The 17,861-nt window shown below is 37.9% G+C and overlaps 1 protein-coding gene across 1 annotated transcript in view; it reads right to left on the bottom strand.

Moving 5' to 3' along the window:
* DOCK7 (dedicator of cytokinesis 7) overlaps nucleotides 1–17,861 on the bottom strand; it is a 124,260-nt gene that overhangs the window by 97,294 nt on the left and 9,105 nt on the right. Inside the window, exons 2-6 of the mRNA XM_070941286.1 lie at nucleotides 15,274–15,379; nucleotides 4,715–4,890; nucleotides 3,954–4,022; nucleotides 1,589–1,718; nucleotides 305–517 (exon numbers count right to left, since the gene is read on the bottom strand). Coding sequence (XP_070797387.1) covers nucleotides 305–517; nucleotides 1,589–1,718; nucleotides 3,954–4,022; nucleotides 4,715–4,890; nucleotides 15,274–15,379 — 694 coding nt within the window. The remainder of the gene's footprint in view (nucleotides 1–304; nucleotides 518–1,588; nucleotides 1,719–3,953; nucleotides 4,023–4,714; nucleotides 4,891–15,273; nucleotides 15,380–17,861) is intronic.

Below are 17,861 nucleotides of genomic sequence, written 5' to 3'. Positions count from 1 at the left end.
CTTCAAGCAAAGTTGGTAATAAGCCCATAAAACAAACCAAGGTGATATGTGGCTAAATACTTGCTCTTTTATACTTGGCAAAGGTTTCTGATTATTGGCCAAGAACTACCACACCAAAACATGCATTGTGATGGAATGTGGTGAAACAAGCAAACATTAGCATTTGTTTTAGAGCACAGGTCAGAGCTTCGAGGCTATGGAAGAGAGGAGAGAACCGGGGCAAACTGGTAGCAACCTACCACTGGTCTATGCATATAGAATTAAAACATAAATAAAAGTCAAACTTCAACTATCCGAACAGTACCTCGTCAGGTGCTGGATGCAAGGCAAAAAGCTCCTTGTGTCTGTTAGATTTCCTTTGTTCATCATTTTGGTGATCGATTTCTTCATTTGGGGTCCGATCCAGAAGATTAGGGAGCAAAGCATCGGGAAGGGAATTTTTCAAGTCAAAAATACTGCAGGCCCAGCTACCTCGTGGCGTATCATCTATTGACATGGACCGTCTTTTCAGATCATCCTAATGATAAATTGAATAGAAGAGAATATATATATACTGTGTTTCCCCGAAAATAGGACATGTCCCAAAAATAAGGCCAAGCCTGATTTTGGGGTGGACGTAAATATACGCTCTCCCCTGAAAATAAGCCCTAGTGAAGGGGTGGGCATGGCCAGCACAGGAGGCAGTCCTTCCCTTCCCTTCCCTGTCAGCTATTGGCAGCTGGCCCCTTAATTGCGAGCCGCAGATCAACTGAGCTGATCAGGAGCTGCCTCTCATTCTCTTTCCCCCCAGCGTTCTTGGCGCTCGCCCGTGTCCCATCCATTTATCCATCCATCCCCCTCACCTGTAAACTCCTGCCCCCGCTCGCAAGAGAGCAGCTGCCCGGCTCTTCTTGCCATGTTGTGCCCATCCAGCATTGAGGATGGCTTCCCCTGCGGCTTCCAAACCCTGGCTGGAAGCCGCTGGAAACAGAGAAGACGCTCGTCGGGCCAGCTGCCTGCTGCCAATTCTTCTGAGAGCCAGGGCAGAGTGTCTTCCGGCAGCCGGGGCAGAGAGGCAGCGAAGGACAAAGGGAGTTGCAGCCTCGTATGGGGAGACCGCCCCACCGCCACCATCCGAGCACTGAGGATGGCTTCCTCTGCACCTTCCAAAACCCAGCTGGAAGCCGAGAAGAGGCCGGTTGGGCCAGCTGCCTGCTGTTGAGTCTTCTGCATGGAGGCTGCCCGGCTCTCGGAAGACTCAACAGCAGGCGGCTGGCCCGACCGGCCTCTTCTCAGCTTCCAGCCGGATTTTGGAAGGCACAGAGGAAGCCATCCTCAGTGCTCAGATGGCGGTCTCCCCATGAGGGGCTGCAGTTCCCTTCGCCGCCTCTCTGCCTCGGCTGCCGGAAGAGTCTCTGCCCCGGTTGCCAGAAGATTTGGCAGCAGGCAGCTGGCCCGATCGGCGTCTTCTCCGTTTCCAGCGGCTTCCAGCCAGGTGCTCACTGGCTTTGCCCACATCAACATGGTGATCATACACAGTTTGCAAAAGGAATCACAGCCATAAAAACCCTAGCAAGTAATTTTAATGAAGTAAACTGAGCAATAGTACTTGTTCATCCTGGTAACTGTTGCCATCTGGAGCTTCATCAGACTCAAAGATCTGTTTGGGCAAGCCCTTTTGCCTCTCTTTTTGCTTGTCCAAGGTGTTGGGATTGAATCCTGTCCCCAGTTTGTGATACCTATTCAAAAGCAAAGAAAAGCAAATTAAATTACAGCCCTGCCTCACCTCAAAAAAAGAAAAAAGAAAAAAAGCCCAAGTTATTGACTTTTGAAAGCCTAAGTCCCGTCATCAGAAATAATTTTCAATACTCAAAATAATATTTGTAGTAGGATATACTAGAAGAAGCTGCTTTGGGTCTAAGAAAGTTCAACTGTTTTCACTAAAATACATTTAGGATTGTAATCCTCTATTTGTATAGTTCCTTTGTTCCAATAAGCAATTACTGCTAACAAGTATAATCACATCTGTATTACGTAATATATACGAATGCTCACCAATTAATTCCAATAAATTATGACACGAAAATCAGCTGAGAGGAGGGGACAAGTAATTTATTGCAGCTTTTAGGTGTTTTGACTGCTATAGCAATTTGATATTCTGAATTGTTTTACATTGTACCGGTACATTCTGATTTTAATAGAGAGGTGCATTTCATATTCTCTTCTACAAGCATACTTCCATATTCATACAGAATTTAGTTAAATACAAGTTAATATTTCCCTTGAAATACTGGAAATGTGTCCTTAAGGGTCATATCTAATATATTCAACTAGACTGTAATTATCATAAAAATACAAATTTCTTCAGCACAATTCAGCTGAAGAAATAATATATGCTCATAAGAAATTCCATTTTGCTGTTTCAGTTCCAAATACAAAGCTTTTACTGTTTCTGTGTTGGTTCTATTTATCTTCCTCCACCAGTCTTGACATTTCAATGCCTAAAATTCCTTTTTTTTTTCCTTTAAGAAAAAAAAATATCCCTAACATCTCCATTCTAAATATGCAGATGGATAAAGAATACAAAATCAGGTGAAATCAGACACAACACCCTAAACAAGGAGAACTGTCAAATGGAATAGACAGGTTGAAAATGCCAATATATCAACATGATTAAGATTGTATTTTATCATTTCACTTTTAAATTTTAAGGTCTCAGGGCTTCATTATGGCCACTCTCTCTGGGGAACCCTGAAGGTATACAATAAAAAGAATTCACATTCTATATATAGGAGAAACAGAACTGCACCCAAAATAACTCAGGATTCTTCACTAGCTATAAAGTGTTGTTAGGAAACATGTAACATAGCAACATGGTCCTATACATTTCTTTCTATTCTATCATGAGCCTTCATGACTACTGAGCAGTAGAAATAATCTCATAAAATGTAGTTCTGTACTGTACGGCAGGGCAGGCACCCTGAAGTTCTCCTACTGTTCGGAATTCCTGTTCCTCTGAGCATGGTAAACATGGTCAACAGGCAAGGTTTAATCCTGCCAGGTTCAAAAAATCTGAAATGCCCAGCTTAATTGCTTCAGGATGAAGGGAAACAGAATTCAGCTTGGAATTTGCTGAATTGTTTTGAGAGAAATACCATTGTTCACTTCTAATTCCCAAAGACACCCCAAAAGTATGTCTCTATGGAACAGTGTTTCCATCAATCCCCCAAGAGACTAAATTAGCTATTTAAAAATGGAATTTATTTCATATAATTTTAAGTATTAGCGGCCATACTTCAAAAGACGCAATCTTTGGCAACTTCAGACAGACTGCCATTGAGCATAAACTAAAAAGGGAAAATCCCCAACACCCCCCTCGATTTACTTTTTCCCACTTCTTTCTCTGGGTTATCTTTTCCCTTCCATACTTCTTTTATCCACTCTTTCTTTCAATTCCAAAGAAGGAAAAACAGGACAGACAGGAAAAACGGGAGCATTGCTACTGATAATAGATGTTTTGGACTCAGGCAAAAATGGCATTTGAACAGACCTGCTGGGAGCAAGTCATCTACACTGTGCTGCATAACTAATCCAAAATGAGCAACAAGAACAGCGTGAATACTGTTTGAGATGCCAATATTAAGTGTTTATGAACCCTCTCTATAGCACACATGAAATACAAATTTGTATTTCATGCAAGTTAAGAATCAAATCAAATCCAGGTTTGTCATTCTAATACCGCATCAAGGCTTGAAAGAAACTTCCCCAGAGGGCAATGGCCCATTTTTCCTGCAAAACCAAATTGCTGCCTAGGAACAAACCAATATTTACAAAAAATTCATTTTTATTAGTGAAAATGATCATTAGTGATGGCTGCTTGACAATGTTTTGAAAGCAGCACTCTGTTTTTATAGATAATGGCCACTGTTTACATCTCCTTGCACAATTGTGTTTATTTAAATACAAATACTTACTTTCTATTCACAATAGCCCAGTCTTCTGTATAACTTCTTACACAGTCTCTCACATGGGGGTCCATTTCACTGCAAACGATAGAGATGAAACAAGAAAGAGGTATGACTATTTTTTCCAGACCACAAAGATTCCAAAATCTTTGTGGTCAAAATCTAGTTGGCCAACAAATCTAAGTAGCCTCTACCATACAAATATGTATCTTTTCTTTTCCATTCAATTTATGTCCCCCTTCCAAATATATTGAATGTTCAGGATACTTAACCAAAAGAAATTTAAATAAAAAAAATAAAACTAACTATTAGTTCGATGCCTCCCTTTCCTTAATTTAAAATTTACTAAAGTATAACAAAAGAGAAGGGCAAATCAGTTGTGAAGAAAACTGAAATTGAGATGTCGGTGAATTCTTCAAGAATTGAACTTGATCTTGAAAGAGAATTTTCCAAACAAAATCTGATGAGGAAGAAAGAAGAAAGAAAGTACATAATATAGAGGTACTTCGGTACTCATCATTAATTGGTTCCGGGAGTGCCAAAAACAATGAATACCAAGCAATTTTTTCCCATAAGGAATAACGTAGTGAGTCACAAGGGAGCTGACACCAACAAGTTCTAGTAAACAAATGATGACTACTGGGACAAAATTCAATAAATTTCAAAGCAGTAGAATACCAGGGTACTATTGTATACATAAAACTCAAATATACATATAGTACATGGGTATCTGTGTGCGATCTAGGTACATTTTCCCCTATGTTTCTTACCTTTCCTCTGGCACAGCTGACACCAATGTTCTGCATTCTCGAGGGCTGTAGATGACTTCAGTATCATCAGAAGGAAATTCGAACAAGTCTCTCATAGGGCCAGAATCCACTGCAAGTGGATGTGTAAGAAGGTAATCTTCCAAATCCACTGGATCCACAGGCTCAGTAAGAGGCACCTATTAAAAATGAAAGAGATGGAAAAAAAGAAAAGAAAATGACCAGGTTTTAAATAAAAAGGAAAAGGTTCCCCTCGCACATATGTGCTAGTCGTTTCCGACTCTAGGGGGCAGTGCTCATCTCCATTTCAAGCCGAAGAGCCAGCGCTGTCTGAAGACGTCTCCATGGTTATGTGGCTGGCATGACTAAATGTCAAAGGCGCATGGAACGCTGTTACCTTCCACCAAATGGTCCCTATTTTTCTACTTGCATTTTTTATGTGCTTTCTAACTGCTAGGTTGGCAGAAGCTGGGACAAGTAACGGGAACTCACCCCGTTATGCGGCCCTAGGGATTCGAACCGCTGAACTGCCAACCTTTCAATCCGACAAGCTCACTGTCTTAGCCACTGAGCCACCATAATAAAGATACACATTCGTTTTTTCCCTACTGCTTATTGGGGTTTTTCCTGCATCTAAGCATGACGTAGAATGGGCATTAAATATGAATATTTTTATACTATATTTGAACTTGCTTCCAGGCAACTGCTAGATTATTGGGAGAGAAAAAAACCAAATTTGTAATGTAGCACATTTAACACCCCACTCTGCCAGCCTTTCGGAAAACTCAGTCCTAGCAAACTTTAGTCATTGTCTCCCAGATATTGCCTCTGAGTGTTCTTTAAGTACTGGTAGTCCTCAACATACAACAGTTCACTTAGTGACCATTCAAAGTTACAACGTCACTGAAAAAAGTGATTTATGGACCTTTTTCAGAGTTATGACCTTTGTAGCATCCTCATGATCATATGATCATAATTCAGATGCTTGGCAACTGGTTCATATTATGACCATTGCTGTGTCTCAAGACCATGTGATCACATTTTCAACCTTTTGACAAGCAGTCAATGGGGAAGCCAAATTCACTTAACCAGGTTACTTAACTTATCGACCACAGTGATTCACTTAACAACTGTGGCAAGAAAAGTCATAAAGTGGGGCAAAACCCACTTAACAAATGTCTCACTTAACAACAGAAATTGGGGGCTCAATTGTGGTCATAAGTCAAGGACTGCCTGCAGGAAGAGGAATAAAATTAAATACTATATTAAAGGCATGATCAATAGATCAAATCAAATTCTTACAACCTATTCTGAAGAGACGTAATGCAGAAACCTTGCTGAAAATGTCTCAATGTTTGGATGGAAAGTCACTTTAACAATTCCATGTCAACCATATGAAGTTTCGTGCCGGAGTGTCAATATAATGCTACCCTGTTTCCCCCAAAATAAGACATCCCCTGATAATAAGCCCAATTGGGCTTTTTAGCACATAGCAATAAGGCCAAGCACTTATTTCAGGGTTCAAAAAAATATAAGACAGGGTCTTATTTTCGGAGAAACATGGTAGTTCAGGTTTCCTAACCTGGTGCCCATCCAATGTATCAAGCATGAACTCCCCAAATCAACTAAACATAATTTAGTTGAAGATTTTTAAGGTGCAGAAGTACAATACATCTGGAAGGCAGCAGTGGTATAAGTTGATTTATATGGATGCTCTTATTCCTGAGCTATATCACTTTCTATTATACTACAAGCTTAGACATCAAGGTGACTCTGAAGACAGATGTTTCCACCCTGAAGCAAACCAAGTCATGAAATCTGAGAAGTGCTTAGCTGCAATGTCAGGTTAAAGTCACACCTCTGAGGCAGCCCCTCTACTATTTAAAACTAATTACTGATGCAAAACAAACCCTCTGATCTGATTTTTCTTCTGGTGGAAAAACCTTCAAGTAAGTTTTTTCAGATCAGCAAGGGAAGTATGAACAGGTACTGCAAAGGTCCAAAAAGTCTTGTAAGGCCTGTCATATTTCAGTTTCCCCCTCCCCCCACCTTTATGCAAATTTGCATTTGTGTTAATATTTTCATTCCAGAATTTGCTTTAAGTGAAAAAAAACCCTGCTATTATGCAATTTATACCAGCTCAGTCAGTTTGCACCAGAAGTCTAAAAATGTTTCCCAAATGAAAAATTTCCCCACCAAACCCCTTTTTTGCCTTCATTCACACATTTAGCATCCAGTTGTACAGTTGTTATAATTGTGTGTTCGTGCTCTCTCATTCCCTTTCCTACCATTAATGTTGCTCCAAAAGAGCCATCAACTACTTGCCCAACCCTTTGCCCAAAAGAAAAAGGATTGATCAAATAGAGAAATAAAGTTGGACATATTAAGAACCCTGATGGTGCAGTAGGTAAAGTGCAGTATTCTAGTTAAACTCTAACCACAGCCTGGAGTTCGATCCTGACAGAGCTCATGGTTGACTCAGCCTTACATCTTTCCAAGGTCGGTAAAAAGAGGATCTAGATTGTTGCGGGCAAATAATGCTTACACTGTAGACCACCCAGAGACTGCTGTAAAGTACTATGAGGAGGTATATAATCTTGCTATAGCATGCCAGCTATTACAATTCATAGTGCCATGAGCCACACTCCTCTTTGCCAGCCCCGATAACCATGTGTGTTAGAAATGCAGCTGGAGAAAAGATGAAGAAAATTATCTTCATTGTACACAAAATTGTTCTAGATCTGCCCCTGGAACCTCTTTCCAGATGGGAGTTCAGAGGAGGAGGGCGAGTTTGGGTCTCCAAAGGAAAAATGTGGAGCCGAATATTGGTCAGGACTGGGGCTCAGAGAATGCTAGCCTGATGGAACAGCCTCAGCTGGGTCAATCTGACCAAGGGCAGGCTGAGTGAGGCCCTGTAATAAATTGCCCAGAAGGCTCCAGGCAAGGAAAGGGAACACCTGCAGCCCATTAGCGGAGGAGGTGAAGTCCACACCTCCTCCTGATCCAAGGACACATACAGCAGAGAGGAGACTGACTGATACAATGCCAGTCAGTTAGATTACTTATGAGAAGGCAATCTCGCCTCTCATAAAGGGCTGCACCAGCATTGCCTACTTAACCCTGTCCTGAGGACTTGAGTATTGCTGGAGCAACGTGACAAGTTCTGTGCCTTGTGTATCCTGGCGTGCTCAACTCCTGGCCTACTTTCCTGGACTTCATGTATGCCTAATAGACTCATTTATCCAGTGGGAGCTTGGAATCCGGACCTGCGCAACAGGGGTGCTTAAGAATAAAAAAATTATGAGCATACTCATCAGTGCATTTGGCACCATATCTCTTCCCCCAACCCCATGGGTCTGTGTCTTTCTATATGCAAATTCGCTTTATACAAGTTTGGGAAAACATAACCCCAAGGGAGAACTTTTATATGAAGAATACAGACCACTCCGTTACAGAAAAGCTGCAAGGTGTCAGATGGGTATCCTTAAGCTCAGACTGCTAAAGAGAATCAGAAATGAGAAAGGGAATAATATATAAAGCTTGCTCTATTAAATCAGGGCTTGAACCAACGCCCAAATGGCATGATTATCTCTATTTGTAGCTCTATTTTATTTATGCAAACCTGAGCTAATGTGAAAAATGCTGAAAAAGAGAAATTATTTTTCTCTTTATATAAATCAATATATTACCCATTAATACAACAGTGCCATGAAAGAAAGATTTATTCCAAGATATATTGTGCATATATACTTATCTGCAAGTTATTGGGCTGGTCAGGGAAATTATCCAAAGGCAGCATTGCACACATTCATAAAAATAGCTGATGGTTAAGCATGCAGATTTTTAACAGAGGACTACATGAATCAGCTATGCATGTAAATATTGTATTCAATTAGTTCTGCAGCTTTGAATTCCTTTTAGATTTGTGTGCATGTTTAGAGAAAGGATGAATGAATCACAGACTAGTCACTAGGGTAAAAGGATGTAAAGATAGTAATATGTGCAAAATCTTTTCCAACAGGGAAGTATGAAATGTAGATGGGACAATAAGATTTCTATTTTAAATTCAGACAATGTGCCAATATTCTTTTCAAGGACTGTATATCCTTTACTGACTAGGAGGAAGGTGCCAGTCACTGAATCACTGCATTGTAGGGTAGCAAGGGGGGTGGGTACAGCATTATCTAGATCTAGTTCAACCATCTGCCATAAACAGTTTTAACTCCAAAGCAAAATTGCTTTGCTGAGACAGCAATGCTCAGAATTTTGTAAAATGTCTCATTTTTGCTCCTGTTTTTTTTTTCAAATGACAAACATAGCATGAAGATATAAAACAACGTAAGTATCAAACTAAGAAACCAATATTAATCTCACCAACCTGGAAAGAGTAAGAAGTGCTGCCTATCAGATGCATAAACAGGCATAATACAAAGTCACAGCACCAAAGAGGAATTAGTTTGTATTAGCTTATTGGGGGAAAAAAGTAGAGAGAGAGAGAGAGATTTGGAAGTCAACCTATCTCCTTTCTGGCTGAAACCAACAGTAAAAGGAGATGGTTTTAAAACAGTTTCACCCAATTACCCCTTTTTCAGGTCTTGAATAATGAATGTATAATAATTACACACCCCCCCCCAAGATTTTGTTGTTTTACACAAGCACCTTTGCAGTGACAATCCCAAACTGAATCTTCTATTTACATACAAGTACAAATTAGCCCCAGTATATGCCCACAGATGCTCTTTGGGAATAATCACCACCCCACCACCCCACCACCCAGTTTAATAACTACTGTTATAAGAGATCTGTTGATATTACTCTTCTAATAAATAGACAGCCAGATCCTATTAAAAATAATATTCAGAACTTTTCTTTCATAACTGATTGTCAGAGGATGAGAATCTCTCATATTCTTTGTTCAATACAATACCACAGAAAACATAATTTCTTTTGTTTTAAAGATAAGTAGTTCACATAATCTAGAAAATGAGAACTAACTTGCAACCGGCAAGGACATTCCAAGTTAATTTTTTTTTTCACTGTTTTTTTTAATGCAGAAAGTCAATTTGATTCAATGTGACATATTTCTCCTTTTCTGGCGTCAAGACTTATCCATTCCCATGTTTCATGTGCTACGTTATGTGTAGTAGAATCTGGCACATAGAGAATGTTGTGTTCTTAGTAGGCACTACAACTATTCCTTCCTATTACAGGCCTGCAAAGACTTGATTTCATATGTAAATGTATGCATGAAAAACTCCCAATACATTGAAAATCATTTTAAAACAATCTTAAATCAATATAGATGTACAAATGGCCTTTCACAAAAAATGAGATGCAAGTTTATTAGATAAGGTTTATATACACCATCAGCTTTCTAGCCTATTCTGTACCTGAGGATGCACAGGGAGAGTTACCGCTGCCAATGCTTACATTATAAAATCCTGTCTCAAATGTTTATTACTGGATGATTACAAGGACGTTGAAGCTTTTTGCCTTTAAGGCTCTGTTAGTCTTCACTGCTATAGTACCTTGCAAGATTGAAAATAAAACTCTGCTTATCAACTTTGTCCTTCCCTGGATGTCAAACACAGTATTTTGATGTATTTTAATGCTTTTCCCAATCAGCCAGTACTTGTTTCTGTTTGGTCTCTTACCTGCCTGCTTATAATACCACATGAGGAATGTGCTAGCTAAGCGTATCTATCCATTATTCCATCCATATAGCATTGTTGTATTTCCTACAGCTGTTTTCATTTTTAAAACTGTCAAGGAATTTGATACATAAGCTGTTTTGTCAAAACAGTGTTGCAGATGTATCAATGTAGCTGGCATACAATCTATAGCCTGTATGCTAAGGGAATCTCAGTTGCCCTTATCTAAATAAGATGTAAATGTTCTTCTCTTCTTTTAATATAATTTTACCTAATTGTTAAGATTAAGGAATATTTGTGTAATGGTTACTAATTTGTAAGAAGTTAATGAAACCAAGTGTAAGTCCAACAAAATACAATTTTATAACCTAAGGCAATCACCGTAGCAATAGCAATAACACTTAGACTTACATACCTCTCCATACTACTTTACAGCACTCTCTGAGCAGTTTAGAAATGTCAATATATTGCCTCCAACAATCTGCGTCCTCATTTTACTGACCTCAGAAGGACGGAAGGCTGACTCAGTCTTAAACCCCATCTTTGAATTCTTGAAATTCAATTCAAATTCACATGTACACATCATTATAATTGTTACTGTTGTTATATTCCCCAACAAAATGTTTGATTCTTCCAAATATAAGTATTAATAAAGATATTTTACTGTGAAGTCTAAATAACTTTTTTATACTGGAATTTATTTTGCAAGAATTACAAAATTAAAATACCTCATATAATCTCATGTTTATATAACCTCATATAATCTCACCCCCCAGCCTGCGGCCCACTAGTGTGCCGCGGCCTATTCGAAACCAAGTGATGGGAGAGTGCATGCGTGCAGCTCCACTAGTGCAAGCAGTGGTCCTCACACGTGCAGCTCACAGCATGAGCTGTGCTTGTGAAAGCGTGCACCTACCACTCGCACAGAATCATCCCCTCCTCCCCCGACCCAGCTGGGCCACCAAGCCAGAAAGGTTGGGGACCGCTGGTATATATCATCAAATATTTGGAACTGCATTATAGCTACCAGACCTTGGCTAAGTTAAAAAAAAAATTAATTAATTTAATGTTAAACTTAAAAATAAACCCTAAAAAGGGTTAAATCTAATTTGTACTTAAAAACGATATCACATTACAACTCAGAATGAAATCATACTAGCTGGAGGAATTATCAGGAGTCAAGTTTTACTCAAGGGGGACTTTAGCTCTGAATAGACCAGAGGTCCATTAAGCCTTTATAGTCTTTCCCCAATGCATTATTTATTTACACGCTTCCTCGTTTTATAGCCCATCTTTCTATTTAACTGAATGTGCACACTGGCTAAAGTCTTCCAGATATTTTGTGGTACTGCTCCCATCAGTCCTGGCCAGAAAGTTGATGAGAAGCCACCCTCCCATTCCATTAACAACGTATTATTTGAACTGAACTGAATAGCTAAAAGTTTTGTGCATAGACAGGTGGCTGCATATGGAAATCTAATAAGCCTCTCTTAATATAGGTAGTCTTCAAATTACAGCCCAAAATTTCCATTGCTAAGTAAGACAGTTGTAAAGTGAGTTTTGCCCCATTTTAGGACTTTTCTTGTCACAGTTATTAAGTGAATCACTGCAGCTATTAAGTTAGTAATGTGTTTGTTAAGTGAATCTGGCTTCCCCAATGACTTTGCTTGTCAGAAAGTCAGAAAAGGTGATCACATGACCCTGGGACCGTATAAATATAGGCCAGTTGCCAAATATCCAGATTTTGATCACGTGACCATGGGATGCTGCAATGGTTGTGTGAAAAAATGGTTATAAGTTGCTTTTTTCAGTGCTGTTGTAACTTTGAACAGTCATTAAATGAATGGTTGTAAGTCGAGGACTATCTGTAGACATTTAGACTACAAACTCATAGGATGGAATGCTAACCTCCAAAACAAAATTAATCAACCTATGGAAAAACTAATGTATGAGAAATCATTTCTTCTTAGTATACATTTTTCCCATTTTTGGTGCTGCAGTTCCAACACATCAGGAGGGCTCCGAACATAGGAGGTACTTAAATACTTCACAAAAAGTTAAGCCTCATAGCTGAAGAGATTTGTTTGTTTGCTTTTTAGAAAAAGCCTTTTGCTAGAAATCTAATTCTTTTGTGCAAGCTCCAATTAAATGAGGAAACCTTTAATTACCTTTGTTTCCCATTCCATCAAAATCTGGAAACTATGATTGCCACATTGGAACAAAAACAGCATATTAAACCATACTTTTGGTAACCATAGTTACGAAAACAAGGGAATAATCTCCTACTTTAGAAAAATGAAGTTAACTTTCTGGTTGGTAGACTCACAGTGGGGAGGCAGCATGCCAAAACTTTCTGTTTGTTTAATTAAATTAAACCGAAATATAATTAAAGATGTACAAATATATTCCCGTTTCCACTTATTAATTCTGCAGCCATCAGAAGCTTTTCTTTATTATTATTATGGTAATCACATGGTCAACCAGATGTTTAGACTGGATTTGGCATTTGGCCATCTATTAAGCCCTTTCCAAAAATCAGCAGACATTTTTGTTAAATAATATAAAATGTATCAGCACAGGATGTAAACTGTTCCAAATAAAGCTGCCTTTTGTAATTGACTGATTATGACTTTGTTAATGCCAATGGTGGTACTACAGATAATTTGGGATTACATCCAGGGTGCCTATTACTATTGGTATTATTTTTGCTTTCCTTTGCCACAGTCATTCTACTTCTATTTGCAGGTCTTCATATTTTGTGACTTTCTCCATTTCTTTGTCTTCTATTTTGCTGTCTACAAGCACTGTACCTCCACTATCCAGACTTTTGTCTTTCTTATCAACAATTGTTAACTCTGAAGTATCATCTGGCAGGTGCTTATTTGTTTGAACATTTTAGCATCTTCATTTTCTATAACTTTGTCTGTTTTGTGGTTCTACACTCAAACAGGTAGCAACATATCTTAAAGCTCCTCATCATTTGAAGTAGCTCTATAAAGCCCTTGTCTGATGAGAATTGAAGCAAATTCATTTAGAACAGGGGTGTCAAACTCAAGGCCTGGGGGCCGGATCCTGCCCGCGGGATGCTTAAAACTGGCCCATGGGGCCAGCCTGGAAATAGCAAAGGACCAGCCCGCAGTGCCTCTGGCAGCCAAAACGGGGCACCGTGGGGGAGGGTTGTGTGCAGCCCCTGGGTGGCCCATTTTAGCTGGCAAAGTGCTGCAGGAGGCCGTCAATCCTGTCTCCCCCTCCCACCCGGCCGGCCTGTGCCGGAGAACTACAATACTGATTCGGCCCTCAAATAAATCCAGTTTGACACCCCTGATTTAAAATGTCACCAGGAACTATTTGCAAGAGCTTTGGAAACCGTATTGTCAGGGTATCTGTCTGATAGTTATTTCATTTCATTCTTTTAAACCCAACCAATCTAAACCCAGAACAGGCTATAAATTTTAATTATTTAATTAAGACATGGTACTTCAGCAAGATTTGCCTCAGATGCTAAAATGCATCAAGACACAACTCTTAACTAGTTCACAATCCATCAAATAATTGGGGCCTAAAGTCTCACCCAATCAATTGATTATCTTTTAACCTTGCTGGTAGAATAGCCACAGCTCTGCTGAAAAGAATGAACTTCTTTTAATAGACAGAATGAATTCTCATCAGTCCTCTTGATAAATCTTGCTCTAATTCTAGTACCCCACTGGGCAATGGCAAATGTTCAAAGAAATGTCTCAGAAATGGAAGAAAAGAGTAAGAGTCGTTGACCTTTTCATATTTCAATAAAACAAGATTTAACAAATGCACTGCCTTTTATTTAATTTCAATCTGACTTTTACATTATCTGTCAGGTGATTTGCGGTCTACCATATAATAGTATATGAGTAGGCCATTCATTAAAATTACTGTCCTGTCACAGATTGCATGAACTAAGCATGAACACACATAACCCAACTGCTAGCAATTAAAGAATTTAGTGGGATTAAGAAACTGGCTATGCGTAACCTTATTCTCATTCTGAGTAAGAATTCTTTTAAAAAGGAACATTCGGAATATAAAACCTGATTTATAACAACGGAAGCTGCTAAGTTTATCAGCAAGCAAAGTCAGAATTGCTAGCTCCCTCTATTCATTTGATGGAAATGTACAGAAACTGGACAAATGACTTAAGATTCCAGTAAAGTGGCACACCTGTAGAAGATTTTATTGTAGAAATTCGTACTGTAGTCACTGCACACACACACACTGCTACCTTTCTGTTTCTAGGGGGCTACATTCAAATGACACTAATTTAACTTTTAATATCTTCCTAAATAAACCTCTAAATAATTGGCTAACATTGTATCCTAGAAGTCTTCATGTTTGCTAGTTACTCCATGAGCATACCAATTTATGTTAAATTAGAATAGAGATTAGGTAGGTAACATTCCTATAACCACATTCAATGCAAAACCCTTAATTTTTAGGGGTTAGGAATTAGATTCTCTATCTAATTTGATTAGGGCAAAATTGGACATAAGAACCCACACACCAAATCAAAGTTCTAATATGCCCCCTTGCTCAACAAGCCTATTGTTATTGTGGCTATTATTGTTAACAATAAACAAATTGCAAATTACAGGACAAAAATAAAAATCCCAAACTCGAACAACAAACAATGCTATGTAATCTTGCACATTCCAAGAATCAGTAAATAGACTAAATGAATCCAGAAAACTTCCCGCTAACTTCAACTTTTGCTGTTACGCAAATAATAGATTAAAATATATTTTGTACTTGGAATCCTATAAATTCCAATGCAATTCATGAACTACGAAAACATAATTGTTCTTAAATTTGGAAAGGTAAGCTTGATCTGATGGTAATATGCAGTGGGCCTGCTGCTTATAAATCTAAGAAGTTACTTACAGTTGTATGGTGGGAAATTGTGCCCCCAATATTAAGGTTCTTGAGAAGTTGTGGTGATCCTCCATATTGCCCTGAAATCTGTTTCCGTACTTCAGCTGCCACAGTTCTAGAACAAGAGAAGCGATGGTACTTAACTATAGATACTAACTTTATAGGGGAAAAAAATAACATATACAGTATATTAAAAAGTTGTAACAATATAGTGAAACCTTGAGACAACAAACCTTGCATGCAAGGAACCGAATTCCAGCGTTAGATTCATTATTTTACATAATTTCCCCCCTGTGCAAATAACCCCCTTTGTATAATGTCATCGTATCCATGACACATATGACACCATCTTTATTATTATATTATTTGTATGATGATGTAATTTTGCAAATATCATTTATTGCATCATTACCCTAACAATTTAAAGGATGTAAATAATATAAATTGTATCACATGGGATAATGTCATTATACAAATGATATCAAGTGATGTGCTCTACAATTTATTGACCTTTGTTACTAACAGGCACCCCAACCTGTAATTAGTCCATTAAAACATTTAATTCTATTGATCCACAACTGGCCTAATTCAACATGCAGAACAAACTCTGTGGCATTGTTGAAGTTAGTGATGCTACAATCACAGACTCTAAACATTATATAAAAGACAACTATTGGGGGAAAAAAGAATGATGATAAAAGAATGATGCTGAAAAAGAGACTTATTCTAAAATTCTGTATTTATATTTATAAAATTAGGGTTTCATTTCATAGTAAAGGAAAGAGTGGTCATTGTTATTTTAACTTACTTAACACATCTTTTTATCACTAATTTTGTATATACCACATAGTGAATAATACCCATAAAACTTACAAGAGTGGCAATAAGTTTCATCTTACCCAGGGTATTATGAAATAAATCCTCCCCATTTTCTCTTTAAATTTATGTGATTCAAGGATTAGTATATTATTCTAAGATCAGTAATTCTATTCTAAAAATAAACAAACTTTTGTACTAAAGGATTTGCAATTCAGCAGATATCCATTGTCACTAAGGCATCTACTGAAGTCCAATACACCTTAACGCTTCTAAGTTAAATGGCCAAAATATTACAGGGTCTTGGGTAAATTTGCCAAAATTTCTTGATCTTGATTCCAGCAAGTTCTAAGCCACAATATATTTATTTTTATTATTCCTTAGATTTTTTTAAATCTTCTCTTTATTAGTTTTATAAATAACTCATGGTGGTTATATATACTTAATATACTTAATATTCCTGCCTCTATTTTCTCATAACAACAATCCTGTTAGATGGGTTTTCTCTGAGGGAGAGGGACTGGACCAAAGTTATCCAGTCAGCTTTCATACCTAAGGCGGAATTAGAACTCACACAAATCACAATTTTTGATTTCATGCAAATTTAACTACTAGTTAACTAAATTTAACTAGTAATATCCTAAATAAGCTTGGTTAGCATACTATGATTTAAAAACTCTTGGTGATTGTTATATATGAACCAGGACAAAGGCCTAAAATGAAACATTCGATATGCAAACAGACATAAATACAAGGTCACAAAGATAGTTACAATATAGCATTCAAAAAATAATGTACAATGCATCAGCTATAAATTCAAGCAATGCATTATCAAACTAGTTCTTTTTTATCTTAATAATCAATATTCAGAGTGCCAGAATTGAATAGCCTTTTCAGAGTCCATCAGATGTTTTGAAAGGTGATTTTAAAGCCTTTAAAGCAGGGGTTCCCAACCGGGGGGTGCGAGATGATATTCTAGGGGGTGCAAAAACTTGGGTTTAGAAGTTTCAAAATTATAGTGTATTATGCATAATTATACGCATATAATCATTTACTTTTGTAAGGGGTGCGAGAATATATCAGAAACGTTCTAGGAGTATAGAAAAGATTGGGAACCCCCCCTTTAAAGCATTAAATTGGCAATACTTTTCATCACTGAAATAATCAAGCTAGGGAGAGGACAAGTAGCTAGCAATGAAGATGTCTATTAGCCAAGACCGTTTGCCAAGAATAATGAATTTAGAAGACAAACTATAAGAGGAAGAAATATATTCATAACCCTAGAACTTGATATCTCCCCTTAAAACTGATTGACAGAAGATTAAAAAGATAAAAATACTTCCTCATACCACACAATATTTACCCTTAAGAACATCACTTCCACAAGAGAGGCTGATGACTATTAATTTACTGTCTATGGTATTAAGGGATGATTTTACAAATTACAGAGAACTGTTGTAGAATAATTATGAGAATTAATTAGGAATCAGAAAATACTAGTTCTAATCTCAGGTCTATGAATATATACAATCCTTGGTTTACGACCGGTTGCTTAGCAATCATTCAAAGTTATGATGGACCACACACACACCCCAGAGCTACTTACCATCCAGTTTCGAAGTTATGATGGCTAATGACCACTTAATGACAGCTACTAAAAATGTCATAAAATTCTAAACATTCACATAGTGACCCACTTAACAACTATCATGACTTAATTAGGCTGGGCTCAATTATGGTTGTAAGTTGAGGAGTACTTGTATAATATGTTCTGTTGGTTC

Source organism: Pituophis catenifer, unplaced genomic scaffold (assembly GCF_029215685.1).
Source record: "Pituophis catenifer annectens isolate HBS135680 unplaced genomic scaffold, rPitCat1.0.hap2 SCAF_3, whole genome shotgun sequence".
In the NCBI taxonomy this organism is placed as follows: domain Eukaryota; kingdom Metazoa; phylum Chordata; class Lepidosauria; order Squamata; family Colubridae; genus Pituophis; species Pituophis catenifer.
The sequence above is the reverse complement of the archived record's forward strand: the minus strand, read 5'-3'. Positions and strand labels throughout refer to the sequence as shown.